The sequence below is a fragment of the Rattus norvegicus genome, chromosome 3 (assembly GCF_036323735.1).
Source record: "Rattus norvegicus strain BN/NHsdMcwi chromosome 3, GRCr8, whole genome shotgun sequence".
In the NCBI taxonomy this organism is placed as follows: Eukaryota; Metazoa; Chordata; class Mammalia; order Rodentia; family Muridae; genus Rattus; species Rattus norvegicus.
The window spans coordinates 35,609,118-35,627,124 of NC_086021.1; the positions used below are offsets into that span (position 1 = coordinate 35,609,118).

The window sequence follows — 18,007 nt, forward strand, 5'->3', positions numbered from 1 at the left end:
GGGATGCTGGGCTGGAGTGGGGCGGGGTGCAAACATGAAAAATAGCATTTCCAAGAGTCCGTGTCTCCGTGGAAATGCCTGAGGGTTTTCAAGGCAGCCAAGCCAAGGGAGGGGATAGACAGACCGACACCAGTGGGCAGGTGGATGATAGGGACCATATTCACGCACCCTCTTTCAGAGTCAGTCACAGACCGGATGATTCTTGTGTCTCTTCCTTCCTTCTGACCATAGATATGCCCCCACTCTGAGCAGGGGCACCCACTCTGAGCAGCCCTTGGGAGTCCGTGTTAAGTCCCACAGCCTGGTGTTCAGCCCAGAGAGATGACGTTAGATGAGGGTAGAGGTTTCTAGAATGGGCAGTTTGACTCAGAACATTCAGGGAACATATAGAAGACCCGTTTAAAGTTATTACGCGAGAGTACTTTTCTTGGGGGATAATTTCAGACTCTGGGAAGGTCCTATGAACAGCACCCAAAGATTTCAAACCCTTTCCACAGGGCCATTTGATGTTAGCCAGCCTCAGGGTATGTGCTAAACTCAGGAAAGCATTGTGATGCCACCCAAGGACGCAGCCTACTGACCAGACTCAGACCCCCTGCAATGGTAGTCATGGCTTCCCCACAGAGCCCTCGACTTCCCTATGAACTTAAGAGACACGTTCTCCTGAGGAGAAAGGAGGTATTTGAGGATTGGACCCAGGGCCTGACACCTACCTACCCAGGCAAGCTTTGCTGTGTTGAGGACCCTACATAGTGCCCTCTGACCTGACCCATACCCTGTATCTGAGGAAACCAGGAAGAGAGGCAGCCTCTGCGGACTCTCTGGGAGCTGAGTCCTAGGAGGGACAGACCCTCCTCTGCAGATGCTCTTTGCCTACAGCCCTCCTGCCCAGTCCACACAGCTTTCACAGCTCTCTCCCCCTCCCACCCAACCTCCAGAGCCAGAAACTGAGGCTTCCCTGGCCCTTCAAACCCACCTTGTTTATTTGTAGCAAATCAAATAAGAAACCACTTTTTTTCAGCCTCAAACATTTTATTGATTGTTGCTGAGTGTCCACTTTGGCATTTCCAACAGCAGCAAGTTAAATAAATATTTATGTGTGCCAAGAAGACACAATGGAGTCTAAAGCTTGGTGTAAGTGTGCTGCCCTAGGCCTATGGTCCCCTCCCTTGAGAAAGCTTTATATTTGATCTGTGCAGGTACTTTAGAGTTTGGAGATAAAGGTTTATCCTGGGGGGCAGGGCAGGAGCTGGAGAGATGGCTCAGTGGTTAAGAGCACTGACTATTCTTCTGGAGGTCCTGAGTTCAATTCCCAGCAACCACATGGTGGCTCACAACCATCTGCTGTGTCTGAAAACAGTGACAATGTAGTCACATATATAAATAAATCTTTTTTAAAAAATAAAATAAAAGTTTACTCCCACTTCAAGGGACAATTTACCCTGTTCGGTGGCCTTCGGCCCCTTTCCCATGCTGCACTAACCTCCTTATGTTCTAGAACATTCCTCCTGAAAGTAACCCCAGGAACCCATACCTCTAGGGCGGTGCCTCCACTCCCTGTCTGAGGCCCGGCACACCCCTCCACTGTCCCTGACTTCCTGTGAGCCCATGCAGGAGCCGTAGCCCTGTGGAGGTCAGAGGTCAGAGTCAGGGTTTTTCTCTCTTTTCCTGCCAGCTGGGTCCTGAGGCTCAAACTTGCATTTGTCAGCCCTGGCAGCAAACATCTTTGCCCTCTGAGACTTCCCACAGACCGTAGTCACGCGCTCTTTAACCCAGACACTCAAAGTAACCAAGCATCCCTTTTATTTTTTTATTTATTTACTACATTTATTTAGATTTCGTGTCTGGTCATGGGCGGGGTCACCCATTTGCTACAACGTGAGGACAGCTTGTGGGAGTCTGTTGTCTCCTTCGGTGTGAGGCCTTGAGAACCTTTACCCACCGAGCCAGCCCAAATTCTTTGCTTTAAAAAAACTTTTTATTAGCATATATTAATGACATGTAGTATTAGGTTTCATTAGGACAGCTTCATACATGTGACATGATTATTTCAATCTCGTGTTATTTATCCTGTTATGGGGCAGTGTCACAAGGTCCCACTCCTCCCTAGGGAGGAGCTAATGATTGATGGAGGGAGGAGACATTGTCCTTAGTAGTATAGACAGGCTATGGTCCAAGGCTCTCATCAGCCTCCCACTCTTGGCTTATTTTCCCAACAAGTTAGCTCTCCTACCCTTGGATCTTTTGTGTAAGCCAGTGAGTGTCAATGGGGTTGCTTACAGGACCAAGACTTCTGTCTGTGTCACTATTCTCTTGCTGTGAAGAGACATCTTGATCAAAGCAACTTATAAAAGAAAGCAGTCAATTGGGGCTTGCTTTGAATTTGGTGTTCAGCCATTATCATCACAGCGGGGAGCATGGTAGCAGGCGGACAGGGAGGCAGACAAGGTGCTGAAGCAGTAGCTGAGATCCGTAAGTGAGAGACACAGAGAGAGCAAGACCGAGCTTTTGAAACCTGGAAGCCCACCCCTAGTGACCTCCTCCAACGAGGCCACACACCCAATCCACTGCCACCAACTGGGGATCAAACATTCAAATATATAAACCTAGGAGGGTCCGTCCTCATTCAGACCATCACGGATTACCTCATTACCTTAGTATAAATCCACAGGGAGGGGCGGGACCTTGTGATGCCCCGCCCCACAACAGGATGCTGGTGTCGAGGGAGGGGCTTAATGGTAGGCAGAGCTTGCGTGCATTGGCCCAGCTGCTGTAAGTTCAAGAATTCAAAGTTTGAGCCACGCCCTGCAATCAGCTTCCTGTGACGCCTACATTCTTTGTGTCCTCTCTTGCACATCTTGCACAATCAAACCTGAGTTCTTTCCTATCTAGTCACATCTAGCGGCCATGGGGCAGGTGTTGCTACTCTGTGAGGAGGAGCTGTTTATAGCCAGGGGCTGATAGAGTCAGAGACTGAAGTGTCCTGTTGTCTCCATCTTCTTCCTTTGGTTCTAGTTTTCTGGTCATCCAGACAGGAGTCTTCTTAGGATTGATTTGGGGCTGTAATCATGTAACCAGATTAGGGTTCCTAGAATCAGGGCGATCTCCAGTCAGTCATTCTGAGATTTGGGGCCTAGCCTGTCCATCTGGGGCCCCTTGATCTCTCTCCAGGCAGCGACCCTGTCTTTCTTTTCCTCTTTCCAGCTACGAAACAAGACCACAGCTGCCCTGACACAGGTTTCCTCAGCTGTCCAAGCTGCTAAGGTGACCGTCATAGGAGCGAAGACCCTGCTAGCTGACCTAGAGGGTACGTGTGTGCTGCTGAGCCCTGGATGCTGACGGTCAACTTGCCTTAGCCAGGGATGCCTACCCACGGGGAACAGAGTCTAGTTATATAGACTTAACCAGGTAGGCCAGTCCTTTTGCCTCTCGGGACTTCCTGGATGCTTGTCTCTCTATGTCTCACATGGCACTCGCTGGGTACTAGCCCTGTGGCCACCCCAACTAGCTCCCAGCATTATCAGACCACAGAGTTCCTCAGGACCAGATGGGAAGGGACTCTGTTGTCACCGGCAGGGGGTGTGGCTCAGTGATAGAGAGTTGTCCAATGTTTGTGAGGTCCCAAGTCCCATCTTCAGCACAGGCAAAACCAGGAGCTAAGGATAAGGCTCAGTTAACATGGTGCCTGCTAAATGTACATAAGGCTCTGTGCTGGATCCTCAGCCCTAAATAAACCAGGCATGGCCATGCACGCCTGTAATCCCAGCACTCAGGAGGATCATCTAGTTCATCCTGGATTATATAGTGACTCTGAGACTATCCTGAACAGCATGAGAATCTGTCCAAAAAGGAAAAAAAAAAAAGGCTGGATGGTGGTTCACACCTTTACTCCTTAGATAAGCTAAGCTAGGAAGAGGGCTGGAGCTTGAGGCCAGCCTGGGCTACCATAGTAAGTTTTAAGGCAGCTTGAGCTATTAAAGGAAACCCTGTAAGTAAAGGCCCCAAACAAAACAAAACTGGAAACTCTGTTGCAGAGTTTCTCTTTAGAGCGGGGGCAGGCTTCGTGCTTGCCCAAACTTCTGCAGCTTTAAGAAAATGGAGTTATGTGGGGGATGGTGGCAACGGGAGGCAGAGGAGGGAGGACCTCTGAGTCCCAGGCCCGCCTGGTCTGCACACTGAGTTCCAGGACAGCCAGGGCCACACGAGGAACCCTGTCTCAAAAGAAGCCAAGTGACCTGTTTTACAGGTGGGTAGAATGAGAAAATCAATTCTTATCCACCTTGGAGTCAGAGCTGAGCGCTCTCTATCTCTCTGCCTCAGGGAATGCTCAGTGATTGGCTCCTCCCACATACCATCTTCGCTCCAAACAGAAGCTTCTGTGGCTCTGTCCACTCCACTCGGCGCCTGCCCGCTGCACACTGGAAATGTATCTTTAGCCCAGTGGAGCTGGGACAGGGCAGATCTTGTTTTCTAGCTTCCTTAAGGCCTAAGGTCTTGGTCACACACTCAGTGGCCCTCCTATGAAAAGGAGCTTCTGTAACCAAGAGTCAGCCACATTTAGGGAAACGTAAATCTGTGCTATGGAATGTCGCGGGTTATTTATTATTATTATTTATTTAGGGGGCATCAGCACAGTGGAGGGTTATAAGCTGCCCCTTGTATGTCTCATGGCCAGCTGCCCTCAGTTCCCTTCTCTCCACACTGAAACGCCCATGACCTCTCCCAGGTGTCACCTTCTCATTGAGGACAAGACTTTGCACGTGTTGGGTAGAAATTTGTCCCCGTGACTCTTCCATATCCCAAAAGATGAACTTCCGGCCTCAACCCCCCCAAACTCTTCCCACCCTGTCCCATCACTGTCTAGAGACTTTCTAGGCTGTGTCTACCACATGATGTGACTTTAGAGAGACCACAACGCAGACACATAATAGCATATGGGCCTTTGCATTCGATGAGGACAATGTCTCACTCCTTTTGTTATCCCCCGGAGATCACCTTGAGAAGGGACCACAGAGATCTCCTCTGTCTCCAACCTCCACTCCCATTGTCCAAAGTCCAGGGCTGGCCAAGCATCCAGTCGACACCATGTACGCTTTCAAATGAGGGTCTGTTCCTCCTGCCACAGCCTTGGCTGATTTTGCAGGAATGAAGCTAAGGTTCCCTCTACCCAAGGAGCAGGCAGCGCTGAAGAGGAAAGCAGGCAGCATCAGGACCAGGCTCTTGAAGGACACGAAGAGAAAGACCAAGCAGGCAGAGAGGATGCTGGGAAATGCTGCCTCGCTCTCCTCCAACTCCCAGAAGAGAAGCAAAGAAGCAGAACTGATGTCCAAGGAGAATGCCAAGGTCAGGTTCAGGACGGCAGCAGCTTTCTCCGGTTTGGTGCCAAAGACGCCACATTGCTGAACTGTTGTGGGTCCTGGCTCCCAGATCAGGAGTTCACGTGGGTGACCTCACTAAGTTTTCAAGGAGTCACTGGTGGCCCTGTGAGAATGGGAAGACTCTAGGCTGAGCCGAATTCAAGGCTTAAGTCACATGACCAAGGCTCATACCTGGGCCCATTGGGTTATTCTCTAAACATCTAGATTTTCTTTGTTTTGTTTATTTCATCTTATTAATATTTAAAATAATCTTTTAGATTTACTTATTTTAATTTATCTGTACAAATGTTTCCCCTGCATGTATGTGTGTGTGCTCTGGATGTGCCTAGTATGGACAGAAGTCAGACGCTGGCGCTAGATCCCCTGGCTGTGAACTGTAGGTGCGGGCGAGTGACCCAGGTCCACTGAGCAACAGCTGATCTCAACTGCCGAGCCATCTCTCCAGCCCCCACTCGTTAACTTCTTGCCCATCTCACTTATCCTAGCCTGGCCTTCAACTCACTGTCTGACTGAGAATGATTACCCACACCCACCCCAGTTTATCCCCTGCTAAAGACTGAATTCAGGGCCTCACGCAGTCAAGGCAAACACATCCAAGGGAGCCACATTCCCCTCCCCTACGCTATCTCTAACTGCGGCCAAATTCTAACCACTGTGTGTGTGTGAGTGTGTGTGTTGTGTGTGTGTGTGTTGTGTGTGTGTGTGTTGTGTGTGTTGTGTGTGTGTGTGTTGTGTGTGTTGTGTGTTGTGTTGTGTGTGTGAGTGTGTTGTGTGTTGTGTGTGTTGTGTGTTGTGTGTGTTGTGTGTGTGTTGTGGTGTGTGTGTGCGTGTGTGATGTGTGTGTGAGTGTGTGTGGTGTGTGGTGTGTGTGTGTGTCGTAGGGGGGTATGTGTGTGGGGTGTATGTGTATGTGTGGTGTTTGTATGTGTGTGTGTGTTGTGTGTGTTGTGTGTGGGGTGTGTGTGGGGTGTCTGTGTGTGTTGTGTGTGTGTTGTGTGTGTGTGTTGTGTGTGTGTGGTGTGTGTGTGGTGTGTGTTGTGTGTGTTGTATGTGTGTTGTGTGTGTTGTGTGTGTGTTGTGTGTGTGTTGTGTGTGTTGTGTGTGTGTTGTGTGTGTGTTTGTGTGTGTGTGTTGTGTTGTGTGTGTTGTGTGTGTGTGGTGTGTGTGTGTTTGTGTGTGTGATGTGTGTTGTGTGTGTGTTATGTGTGTGTTGTGTGTTGTGTGTGTGTGTGGTGTGTATGTGGTGTGTGTGTGGTGTGTGTGTGGTGTGTGTGTTGTGTGTGTGTTGTGTGTTGTGTGTGTGTTGTGTGTTGTGTGTGTGTGTGTGTGTGTGTGTGTGTTTATGTTCACATGTGTTCCATCCTCCAGTCCACTACTCACACTCAGGTGAATTCTCTTCTGGTGCCTAAATTCCCAAACGACCGACCTGAAACTGGAAATACTAGGTGCAGTGTTTGCCCCACGACTCCTCTTCTCCATCCCTGGACCTCTGTTTCCCCATCTATAAAATAGGTAAAATTTCTCCACTAAGGAGGGATGAGTAATTTGTAACAATTTTTTTGTTTGTTTTTTCTTTTTTTTGGAGCTGGGGACGGAACCCAGGGCCTTGCACTTGCTAGGCAAGTGCTCTACCACTGAGCTAAATCCCCAACCCCAATTTGTAACAATTTATACTGGAGACACATCCCGTCTCCAGTGCATACCTGTTGAGTGTGGGAATGAATGAATGAATGAATGACTGTGTTCTAGATTATGACGTACACTGCTTGGAATCATGTTGTAAGAAGTGTTGTTCAAGCCAGACCTGGTGGTACGAGCCTAAATCCCAGCTACTTCGAGGGCTGATGCAGGAGGACCACAAATCCAAGGCTGTCCTAGGCAGCAGAGAAACCTTATTTCAAAATAAAATATAAGAGCTGGTCCTGGCACGTAGATCAGCTGCAAAGTGTTTACCTAGCATGTTCGAGATTCAGTTCCAACTTCAGTACTGAAAAAGAAAAACAAGGTTCCTCTTTCCCAAAGGGCTCATTCTTGCCCTCCCTACTGCTGTCTTGCAGCTTGCCAGAGCTTTCCTGAGGGAAGGGAAGCAGAACTACCGTCATGCCAGCCGACTCGCCAGCCAGACCCAGGCCACACTCCGCCAGGCCTCTCGCCTGGTGCTGACCTCAGAAGCACGGAAACAGGAGCTGGAAGAAGCTAAACAGGTGGGTGTGCCCAGCCCTCATGCCTTTCCCTCTATGGCCAGTGTCTTAGTTACGATTGTCATTGCTATGACAGAACACCATGACCAAAGCCATTTGGGAAGGGAAGGATCCATTCCACTTATATCTCCAGATAAGAATTCATCACTGAGGGAAGTCAGAACAGGAACTCAGGCAGGGCAAGAACTTGGAAGCGAGAGCTGATGCAGAGGCTATAGAGGGGTGCTGCTTAATGACTTGCTCCCCAGTGGCTTGCTCAGCCTCCTTTGTTAAAGTAACCAGTACCATCATCCCAGCGGTGACACCGCCCAGCATGCCTCGGCCCATCCACATCAATCACTAATTAAGAAAATGTCCTAGGGGCTGGAGAGATGGCTCAGCAGTTAAGAGCACTGACTGCTCTTCCAGAGGTCCTGAGTTCAAATCCCAGAAACCACATGGTGGCTCACAATAATCTGTAATGGGATCCAATGCCCTTTTCTGGCAAGCATGTATACATGCAAATGGAGCACTCACATAGAAAGAAAGAAAGAAAGAAAGAAAGAAAGAAAGAAAGAAAGAAAGAAAGAAAGAGAGAGGGAGAGAGAGAAAGAAAGAAAGAGGAGGAAGGAAAGAAGAGAGGGAGGAAAGAGAAAGAGGGAGGAAAGAGAGCAAGAAAGAGAAGGAGAAGGAAAAGGAGAAGGAGAAGGAGAAAGAGAAAGAGAAGGAAAATGCTCTATAGCCTTGCCTACAGCCCAGTCTTACCAAGGCATTTTCTCAGTTAAGATTCCTGCCTCTCAGATGACTTTAGCTTGTATCGACTTGACATAAAGCTAGCCAGCACACCCAGCCACCCCAGGAAGTCACTAAGATGTTCTTTCTGGTCAAGGTGGCCTCTGGGCTGAGCACTGTGGAGCGCCAGATCCGAGAGTCTCGGATCTCCTTGGAGAAGGACACCAAGGTCCTGTCAGAGCTGCTCGCGAAACTGGGTAAGGAGACCCCAAGGCGAGTCCCTGAGAGGCAGTTGTAGGGACATTTCTCTTTGTCTTAAAATGCATGGCTTCCACTTCTAACCTGTCACCTACCCCAAGCTTTGTAGCCGCCCAGGCCCTGTGTAGGGCAGGGTGGGTGTCTGGGATTGAATTCACTGTGTCTCCAGGGCCACATCAGTTGCTCTAGTCTGGAGAATCTGGTGTGTTTGGGGGGAGACAGAAAACTCCCTATGTTCCAGGTCACCCTCGGGTTCCCGATAGGCGAATAATCAGTTAGGGAGTAGACAGGATGACGGAAAAGCAAGGGGCATGTGGTGATTGGACTCGATTTGGGATTTGACAGACGGGTATTCTAGGCTGGCTCTGTGTCTTCCTGAGTGTTGGCATTTAGTCTGGGCTCTGCCCCACAGTTACCTGGCAACACCCAGGTGTACCTCACTCACTACAAAGGAGCTGTTTGCTCCCTCCTTTCTCTCTTGCTTCCTCTTCTTCTCCTCTTGCTCCTGCTCCTTACCCCCTCTCCCCTCTCTCTCTCCACATGCTCATGGCTGGCCTCCTCTCTCTCTCTCTCTCTCTCTCTCTCTCTCTCTCTCTCTCTCTCTCTCTCTCTCCATTCCTCTCAATTCACCTCCCCATGCCATGAATAAACTCTATTCTATACTATACTGTCGTTGGCTGGTACCTCAGAAGGGGAAGGGATGCCTCAGCCTGGACCCGCAGAGGAACCCCCTTCTCCCATACCAAACCTCGACTCCACCAAACATACCCCTTCCTTATCTTTTTATAAAACACAACACTGAGTGGCGGGACTCTGGGCTTGTCACACTGAACTGTTTTCCCCCACCTGTGAAGCAAGAGTGAGAATTTTGACTTAGGAGGTGCATATCTGGGGAGAAGTCTGCAAACGCTGGCTCACAGCGAGGAAAGAAAATTCCAGCTGAAGCCAGATTGGGTAGTTCATGCTCATAAGCCTGGCCATTGAGAGGCTGAAGCAGAAGGATAGCTTCAAGTTCTGGGCCAGCCTTGGATACATAGCGAGACCATTTGCTTCCTGCTCTTCTAGAGGACCCAAGTCTGGTCCCAGCACCTAGGTATGCAGTTCACAACAGCCTGTCACTCCAACTCCAGGGGATTGACTACCCTCTTCTGAGGGCATCCACATACATTCACATGGACATAAAGATTGATATATACATATATAGGCTTAGCAGAGAACATTTATATTTGAACGGCTAGGGCCTTTTGGGTGAAGAGCTGGTACCCATTCAGGCCTGGGGGTCCAGGTCAAAGGTCAGAGAAGCTGGGCTGGAATGAACAGCACACATTTTTAAAAACTGTGGTAAGATACGCATAACATAAAGTGTCCTTTTGTGAACGCGTTTAAGTACGTGCTTCGATGACTGTGTTAGTCAGCTTCCATTACTGTGGCAAGCCGCCCAAGATAATCAGATGAAAAGGAGGAAGGACTTGGGTGGGGAATATAGCTCATGGTAGAATCCTTATCTAGCTGGCGCATAGCCTGGTTCTGTCCTTGGCACTGCAAGAGAGAAGGACCAGGGAGAGGAGAGAAAAGGTTTGCTTTGGTAAAGTCTAGTGGCCCTGCTTGAGCCTTTGGTAGCCCTGCATTTCCTAGTGATAACTCACTGGTGGAGGAGGTCTGGTCACCTGATGGCAGCCAGGAAGGAGCAGACATGTTAATATCCCTCTCGGGGTGCGTCTTCTACCGTCTAGCTTCATCCCGCTAGGGATGTGACAACCGCCTTCTAGTGCCACCGATGAGACTGATGGGCCCCCAGTGTCTGGGCCTCTGTCATTAAACACACTCAACATTATTGTCTCCCCAGTGTCGACCCATCCATCTCCAGAACTTTCCAAAGAGAAAGGGCCCATTAAACAAACACTGGCTCCCCTGTCACCTTTGCCTGTCACCTGCCTTCTTTCTGTGGCTTTGCCCTCTGGAGTGAACTCAACAAAGTAGACTCACGGGGTGCTTTCCCTTTGTGTGTGTGTGTGTGTATCTGTGTGTGTATCTGTGCGTGTCTGTGTATGTTTGTGTGGGTGTGTGTATGTGCGTGTCTGTGTGTCTGTGTGTGTGTGTCTGGGTGTGTTTGTCTGTGTGCATGTGTGTATATGTGTGTCTGTGTGTGTGAGTGTCTGTGTGTGTGAGTGTGTCTGTGTGTGTGAGTGTGTCTGTGTGTGTGAGTGTGTCTGTGTGTGTGAGTGTGTCTGTGTGTGTGAGTGTGTCTGTGAGTGTGTCTGTGTGTGTCTGTGTGTGTATGTGTGTCTGAGTGTGTCTGTGTCTGTGTGTCTGAGTGTGTGTGTGTCTGTGTGTGTGTGTCTGTGTGTGTATGTGTGTGTAAGAGCACACATGAGTGTTAGGCTTGTGTATGGAGGTCAGATGTTGATTTTGGGTATCTTCTCTATTATTCTGCACATTATATATATATATATATATATATAATTTTTTGTTGTTGTTGTTGTTGTTCTTTTTTTCGGAGCTGGGGACCGAACCCAGGGCCTTGCGCCTCCTAGGCAAGCGTTCTACCACTGAGCTAAATCCCCAACCCCTGCACATTATATTTTTAAGATTTATTTATTTTATGTATATGAGGACATGCTTGCTTTCTTCAGACACACCAGAAGAGGGCATCAGATCCCATTACAGATGGTTGTGAGTCATCATATGGTTGCTGGGAATTGAACTCAGGACCTCTGGAAGAGCAGTCAGTGTTCTTAACCACTGAGCCATCTCTCCAGCCCCTGTTTTTGTTTTTTAAGACAGGTTCTCCTTGGTTGTCCTGGAACTCACTATGTAGACCAGGCTGTCCCGATTCTCCTGCCTCTGCTCTTGACTGAGTACTGGGATTGAAGGTCACTGTGCCAGGCTACTTAATTCTTTTTAAAGTTTTTATTTTATTTTGACTTCACTATGTAGGTCAGGACTGAACTCAAGCCATCAGTCTTGGTGGCAAGCACCCTTTCTCCCTGAATGACCCTCTACTTCATAGTTTGAGTTAGGGTCTCACTGAACCTGGAGTTCATTTGTAGCGGGAGCTTTCAATATACCACTTTGTGCTCCCAGCAGATCATACACACACACACACACTAAGTGAATAAACATAATTTTTTAAAAAGTTTAAAGGATGCAGGGTTACCACGTCTAAAAATTAGATTCTATAGCCATTGAAGATGCCAGGGTATCCACGATCCAATCTCTCTCTCTCTCTCTCTCTCTCTCTCTCTCTCTCTCTCTCTCTCTTTCTCTCTTTAAGATTTATTTTATTTATTATATATAAGTATGCCGTAGCTGTCTTCAGACACACCAGAAGAGGGCATAAGATCCCATTACAGATGGTTGTGAGCCACCATGTGGTTGCTGGGATTTGAACTCAGGACTTCTGGAAGAGCAGTCAGAGCTATTAACCACTGAACCATCTCTCCAGCCCACGATCCAATCTCTTAACAGTTGGATCCACCAGCTGGGAACCAAGTCTCCAACCCCTGAGCTTTGTAGAAGATACTTTGTGTTCTCCTGTATATGACTATCTAAGTCTTCCCCTGCTCTTTCTTGCCCTCTGACCTCCTGTTCTTTGCCTGGGAGGTTCAGAAGGACCTAGAAGGATTAGAAGCCACTTGGTGCTGACTTCTGCCCTGCCACCTTCCCACCCAGTTGAGCTCCATTCTTGTTGAATGTCATACTTGATGACAACGTGACAAAGACTTGGACTCCATGCTACCACACTGCATTCCAGTGTAAGCACCTGGCCCCATTCTTTGTCTCTTGGAAAGGTTCATTCCTAAGAAGTGGAAAGAATTCACGAAGGGGGCCAGGGTGAGAAACCCACTGTCTGCCCTCTGAGCCTGCAGGCCTTCCTGTCTTTTCTGCCCCCTGGATCCAGTCTGAATCTGAATACCATGCTGTCTACTCCGTGAGCCCACTTCCCCACATACGATGCTATCTACAAATGTGTGCAGACATTTGAGCCAGAGTAGATCCTGTGACCTCTCTCACACAGTTTTGTAGATGAGGAAACAGATGTTTGGAGGAAACTCACTAAGGCCTTTAAAAAAAAAATTACTGGGCCAGGAAATGGCTCAGTGGGTAAAGAGACCAACTCCCAGGACAGAGCACCTTAATTCCAGCCCTGGGACCCACATGGTGGAGGGAGGGAGAGAACAGACTCCACATGTACCCCACCCCACTCCACAGCAAATAAATAAATATAAATAAAGTATTAGGAATAAAAAAAAAAACCCTGCTGGTTGATGGTAGCATACACCTTTAATCCTAGCACTCAGGAGGCAGAGGCATAACTCTGAGTTATGAGTTCAAGGCCAGCCTGGTCTACGAGACAGCCATGATTACAAAGAAATAAAAAATAAACCTTTGAGACTTGTTTAAATTTTTTATTTCTATTTGGCACATGAACGTCTTACGTGTGTGTGTGTGTGTGTGTGTGTGTGTGTGTGTGTGTGTGTGTGTGCACCACATGCATGCAGTGCCCACAGAGGCGAAAGAGGGTGTAAGATACCTTAGCACTGGAATTACAGTGCTTTGTAAGCTACCGTGTGGGTGCTGAGATTTGAACCTGGGTCCTCTACAAGAGCAGCAAGTGCTTTTAACTGCTGAGCCATTTCTCTAGCCCCAGTTCTTTCCTCTGCATGTGAGCTCCATGGCACAGACACCCAGGTCTTCACACCCTCTCACACCCCCTTCCAGGTAATTTTTTTTTTTCAGTGCGTGGCGAACAGATCAGTTTCTGGGTATCTGACTGGGGGAGTGGTTCCTGCAGGCAGCTGGCTCCTGCTGAGGCTGTCTGTGCTCATCTACAGGGTCCCTGGGTACCCACCAAGCCCCTGCTCAGACCCTGAACGAGACCCAGCAGGCACTAGAAAGCTTGAGGCTGCAGCTGGATTCACATGGATCCTTGCATCACAAACTAAGGCAGCTGGAGGAAGAGTCTGCTCGACAGGAGCTGCAGATCCAGAGCTTTGAGAACGACCTCGCTGAGATCCGCGCTGACAAGCACAACTTGGAGACCATTCTAAGCAGTCTACCAGAGAACTGTGCCAGCTAGACCCTGGCACACCCTCCCCACCCTGCTGCTTCCTGTCCTCTCCCCGTAGGTGTCCCAGGTCTGCCTGTTGTATGTTCATGTGAATGCTTCTTTGCCGGTGTGTCTTCGGTCTGCAGCAGGAGTAGTACATGTTTGTTCCTCCACAGATGGCCCTGTGTGTAGCCCTCAGTGTGTGCTCCCTGAACAGGCATCAGCATACACACCCCAGGGTCAGTAAGGGGCATGTCTGCATTTGCACATATGTGCGCGCGATGCACTTGTGTGTTCAAGACCACATGTGGATGCACACACATGAAAGACTAGAGCTGTCAAGAGGCAGTCCTGAGCTTGGGTATACTCTGCATCCTGGGTGGGTCCTGTTAGGACATATTTCCCTGCAGGGCTGACATATCTACAACCCTCCCTCCAGAAATCAGGGGCCGAACGGGGGTGGTACCTCCGAGGCTGAGAAACTATCCTCAGAGATCTTGAGAAGCCTCAGAAAGTCCCACATGCATGGTCACAGAACTGGCCCTGGACCCACTATACTCCTCTGTCCCTAACTGGTCACCCAGAAGCTCTGTGAACTGAGGTACCAGACAGATCAAGAGATGCCCAGATCCTAACAGGGTTTCCAGAAGTGGCATCTGCGGCATGTGGGCCTGCAAAGCCACAGGGCAAGGTACAGATGTTAGTGTCTTTTGTGGATGATTCCCTCTGGAGACATGCACTACAGCTGTTTCATCGAGGAAGCACCTGACCCAACCACCTTCACTCCCTACCTGAAGTACCAGGTTCCTCAGGGTCTGGGTCATGACACCGGGAACAGCCCTTTGGGCCTTGCCAAGCCGGTTAGCCTTATGATTGACACTTCTCAGACTGGTCCTGTGACCCCGCCTGCCCTGAGGTATGCCACAGGGGTGTGAGAGCCTGGCTGTCATTCTAGACCTGCTGCCCGTGGACTGCCTTCTCCTAGAAATCCCTGGCATTTCCTCCTGATGCCCCCTCTTTTTCTCAGAACTCTCTTAGCACACAGCCGGGCCTAGGCGCTGGGATAACAGTCACCTTTGCAAGGCCAATCCCTTCCCCAGGTCCCAGAGGAACAGATAGTTACGTGGACTGATTCTGATTATGAGGAAATAAAGGACCCTTTCCTGAGCTGTGTGCTGTGCCTTCGATCCTGCAGTGCTGGTGTGGCAGCCAGGGCCTGCTGCGGGTATACACAGAGCACTTCTGTGGCTGGCCCCGAAAGCAGGTAGAACCTACGTTTGTGATCCCACATGTGGGAAGGTGGCAGAACTGGCCTTGTGCCATGCTGGGGTCTGTTATGTTGGGCTTTGCAGGGGCACTGTGACCACCACCTTTCCTCTCAGATCCAGGGGGCTTTCAGACAAAGGTGAGGGGCCCGGATAGAGGTGGTATGCAGAGAGCTTCTCTGCTGATCCCTGGTTCAGGGTGGAGACACTGAGACAGAGAACGGAACTTAATTCTGTCCTGTAAGGGGAAAGGAGGGACACCTTTGAGGGGAGGAGGACATGGGCCTGGGCCTGGAAGTGTGGAGAGACAGAGAGGAGAACAGCCCATACAAGATGGTAGGCGGCAGCCAAGGTTACAGGGCACCAGCCTGGCCAGCACAGGTCATTGCAAACTTAGATTAGGGCAGGTTGTAAAGCATGCTCTATTTTGTCAAGGCTTTTTGGTCACAAGGCCAAAATGAGAGCCAGATTAGCTTCAACAGGAAAGTGGAAGTCACTGGGACAGTGATTTGGAATCCTAGGCTAGGAGAGGTTGCCAAGGGTTAGACGAGCCTGGAGCCTGGGGCTGTTGAAATGGGCAGCTTTTTCCTTCTTCCTCCTTCCTTGGTCCCAGCTTTGTTTTTCTCTGTTTGCTTAGGTCTTGCCTCTATAAATTAACTTTCCTCTCCTTTCTTGTACTTAATAGTTGAAGACACTGCACAGTCCCCACCACCATCCTCCACAAAGCCCTGGGCTTGAATATCATCATCTCATTATTTTTATTTTTATTCCTTCTTTTTTTCAAGACAGGGTCCCTCTGTGTAGCCCTGGATGTCCTGGAACTCACTCTGTAGACCAGGCTCAGAGATCTGGCCGCCTCTGCCTCCCAAGTGCTAGGATTAAAGGTGTGAGCTTCCACTCCTCAGCCATCACTTTTATTTTGAGATTTTTATTCATTTTTGTCTTCTATGTCTGTGCGCTTTGCCTGCATGCATTATCTGGGAGCCACGCGCCACGTGCTTCAGGTCCTCTGGAACCGGAGTTACAGATAGTTGTTAGCTGCCATGTGAGTGCTGGAAGCCAGACCCAGACAATTCTGGACAGACAGACAATTCTTTTAACAGCTGAGCCATCACTCCAGCCCCAGGTCAAATGTTTGGGTGGTCAAGTCCCCTGCTTGGTCAAAATAACAGAATTTTCTGTTCAAGGCTTCGTGGTGAAATGTGCCATGTACCCGTGGGGAAAGTGTCCCGAGGCAAGAGAGGAAAGATCAGGTGAAGCTGAGGTTGATGTGGCTGGTGTTTTACGTTGAGCGGAATTGACAGAGTTGGGGTAGAATTAACAGGCCAAGATTGGGGTAGAAAGAGTGAAGACAGGGGATTGGGTAATTAGGATCTGCTGTGTGAGATGTAAAAGAAACGGGAGTTCTAAAAACAAAGTCGTGGGCAGGATCTAGCATTGCTTTGGCCTTAACCCGGCGTGTCCACTGATAGGTGGTCAGCCTTTACTCACGTGAGCCATGATGTACAGCAAAGCACGGTCCCAGCATCCCCAGTGGGTGGAGACCTGGCTTCCTAGGAATCAAGTCTCAGGCCTGACACGTGACTCATGCCCTATGTCATGCCTGGTGTATGCAGAGCCACTCAGAAGGCCCAGAGGTGGGGCTGCTCATGACTGAGTGGAATGCGGCAGCTGAACATCTGGCTAACAAGGCAACCAGCTGAGCTGTAGAACTCGGGGTGGCCCCTGTCCTACCCCATGGAACAGCCAGGAACAGCTGTGTAGGTCTCCTCCTCAGAGGTGAAAACATTCCATCCTGTTTGGGAGCTCCTCAAGCAGGGGACGTAAACCCAAAACAGAGCTTCAAGAGCTCCCTGAAACCTAGCAGATTCCCCAGGCCCCTCTCTGCTGGCCTCAGCAGAGCCGAGCTGCAAAGAAAACTCTTAGAGAAGAAGAGCTGAGGCCCCGGGAAAGGAGACTCTCTAACCTGTCGCACTGTAGGCCATGCAAGCTCCAGGATCCCAATTTTGTGAGCTTTCACCCATGCTGGGGGTGGGGTTTGAGGACACGGCTGTCTGTGAATCATTTCTGCTCCTGTAAGTAACCCTTCGCCCATATTCCTGTAAGTAACCCCAATAAAGCTCATTGGGTCACCAAGCTGAACTTTGGTGGTATGTGTAATTGGATCTCTCGTGGGTTCCCGAACTGGGGTAAGTGTGTGCGCCCTGTCTCTCCAGGAAAACAGCAGCAGCTAAGCCAGCTAGCTGGGGCCATGAGTATCATGAGACTGAACGAGTGAGGGTCCTGTTCTGAGTCCGGTTCCTGCCTGAGCTTTCAGAGGGGACACTACCGTGCAGGCTTTGAACTCCCAAGCCCTTGTGGGCCTACTTCTACAGTGCGGTCCCTGCTCCTGTTTCTTATATTCTGCTGATTAGGGAGCTGGGGTCAAGTGCCGAGCTTCAGACGGTGCGGTGCGCAGGGGGCAGGAACCTAAGAGCAGGAGCCCTGCCTTCTCAAACTTCTTTGCTCACATTAGCCCCCTATCATTCTATCCGGACCACTGGACTCCCCTGTGTGAGCTTGGCCACCCACCCCCAAAACGACAGTCAGCAGCTGGTCTAAGAAGTCCAGACGTGAGATAGGTCTGGGGTGGGGATTCCTGGGTCCAGAGACATGCTGGAGGTGGGAGTGTCTCCTTTCCATGACTAGGACAATCCTGACCTGTGCCTGTGCCTGTGTAACAATTTGAGGGAGACCCTTTCTCTAGAAGATCGTCCCGGTTGAACACTAGACTTCATGATCTCTTTCTTTACAAGGTCCCGATTTTTGCATGCCCAGTCTGGCTTCTCAAGTCACAGGCTGCTTCTTTACTACCCTAGAGGACTTGTGTCCCAGCTTCGGCTTCCAGACTTTTCTATCTAGTAGGCATACCAGTACTACTTCGTAGTTAGGTGAATGACACACAAAGGCAAGTGTCAGGTACACCGGGAGCACCAACACACGTATTATCTAAAATATTGGTGTCATAGTGGCGCTGCCGGGCAAAGGTGACTGTAAGGTGACAGCCTCTATCGGCACTTGATCTTCACAACCACCTCTGCGAAGTTCTTAGTGATATTGTCTCTTCTGGTGACGGGGAAAGAGGGCGTTCCCATCTTGCATTTT

The 18,007-nt window shown here is 49.6% G+C and overlaps 1 protein-coding gene across 1 annotated transcript in view; it reads left to right on the forward strand.

Moving 5' to 3' along the window:
- Positions 1 to 15,343, forward strand: part of Lamc3 (laminin subunit gamma 3) — a 61,472-nt gene extending 46,129 nt beyond the window's left edge. Inside the window, 5 exon segments of the mRNA NM_001107830.1 lie at positions 3,205 to 3,307; positions 5,144 to 5,343; positions 7,436 to 7,582; positions 8,448 to 8,547; positions 13,384 to 15,343. Coding sequence (NP_001101300.1) covers positions 3,205 to 3,307; positions 5,144 to 5,343; positions 7,436 to 7,582; positions 8,448 to 8,547; positions 13,384 to 13,628 — 795 coding nt within the window. The 3' untranslated portion in view covers positions 13,629 to 15,343.
- Positions 15,344 to 18,007: the final 2,664 nt, after the last annotated feature.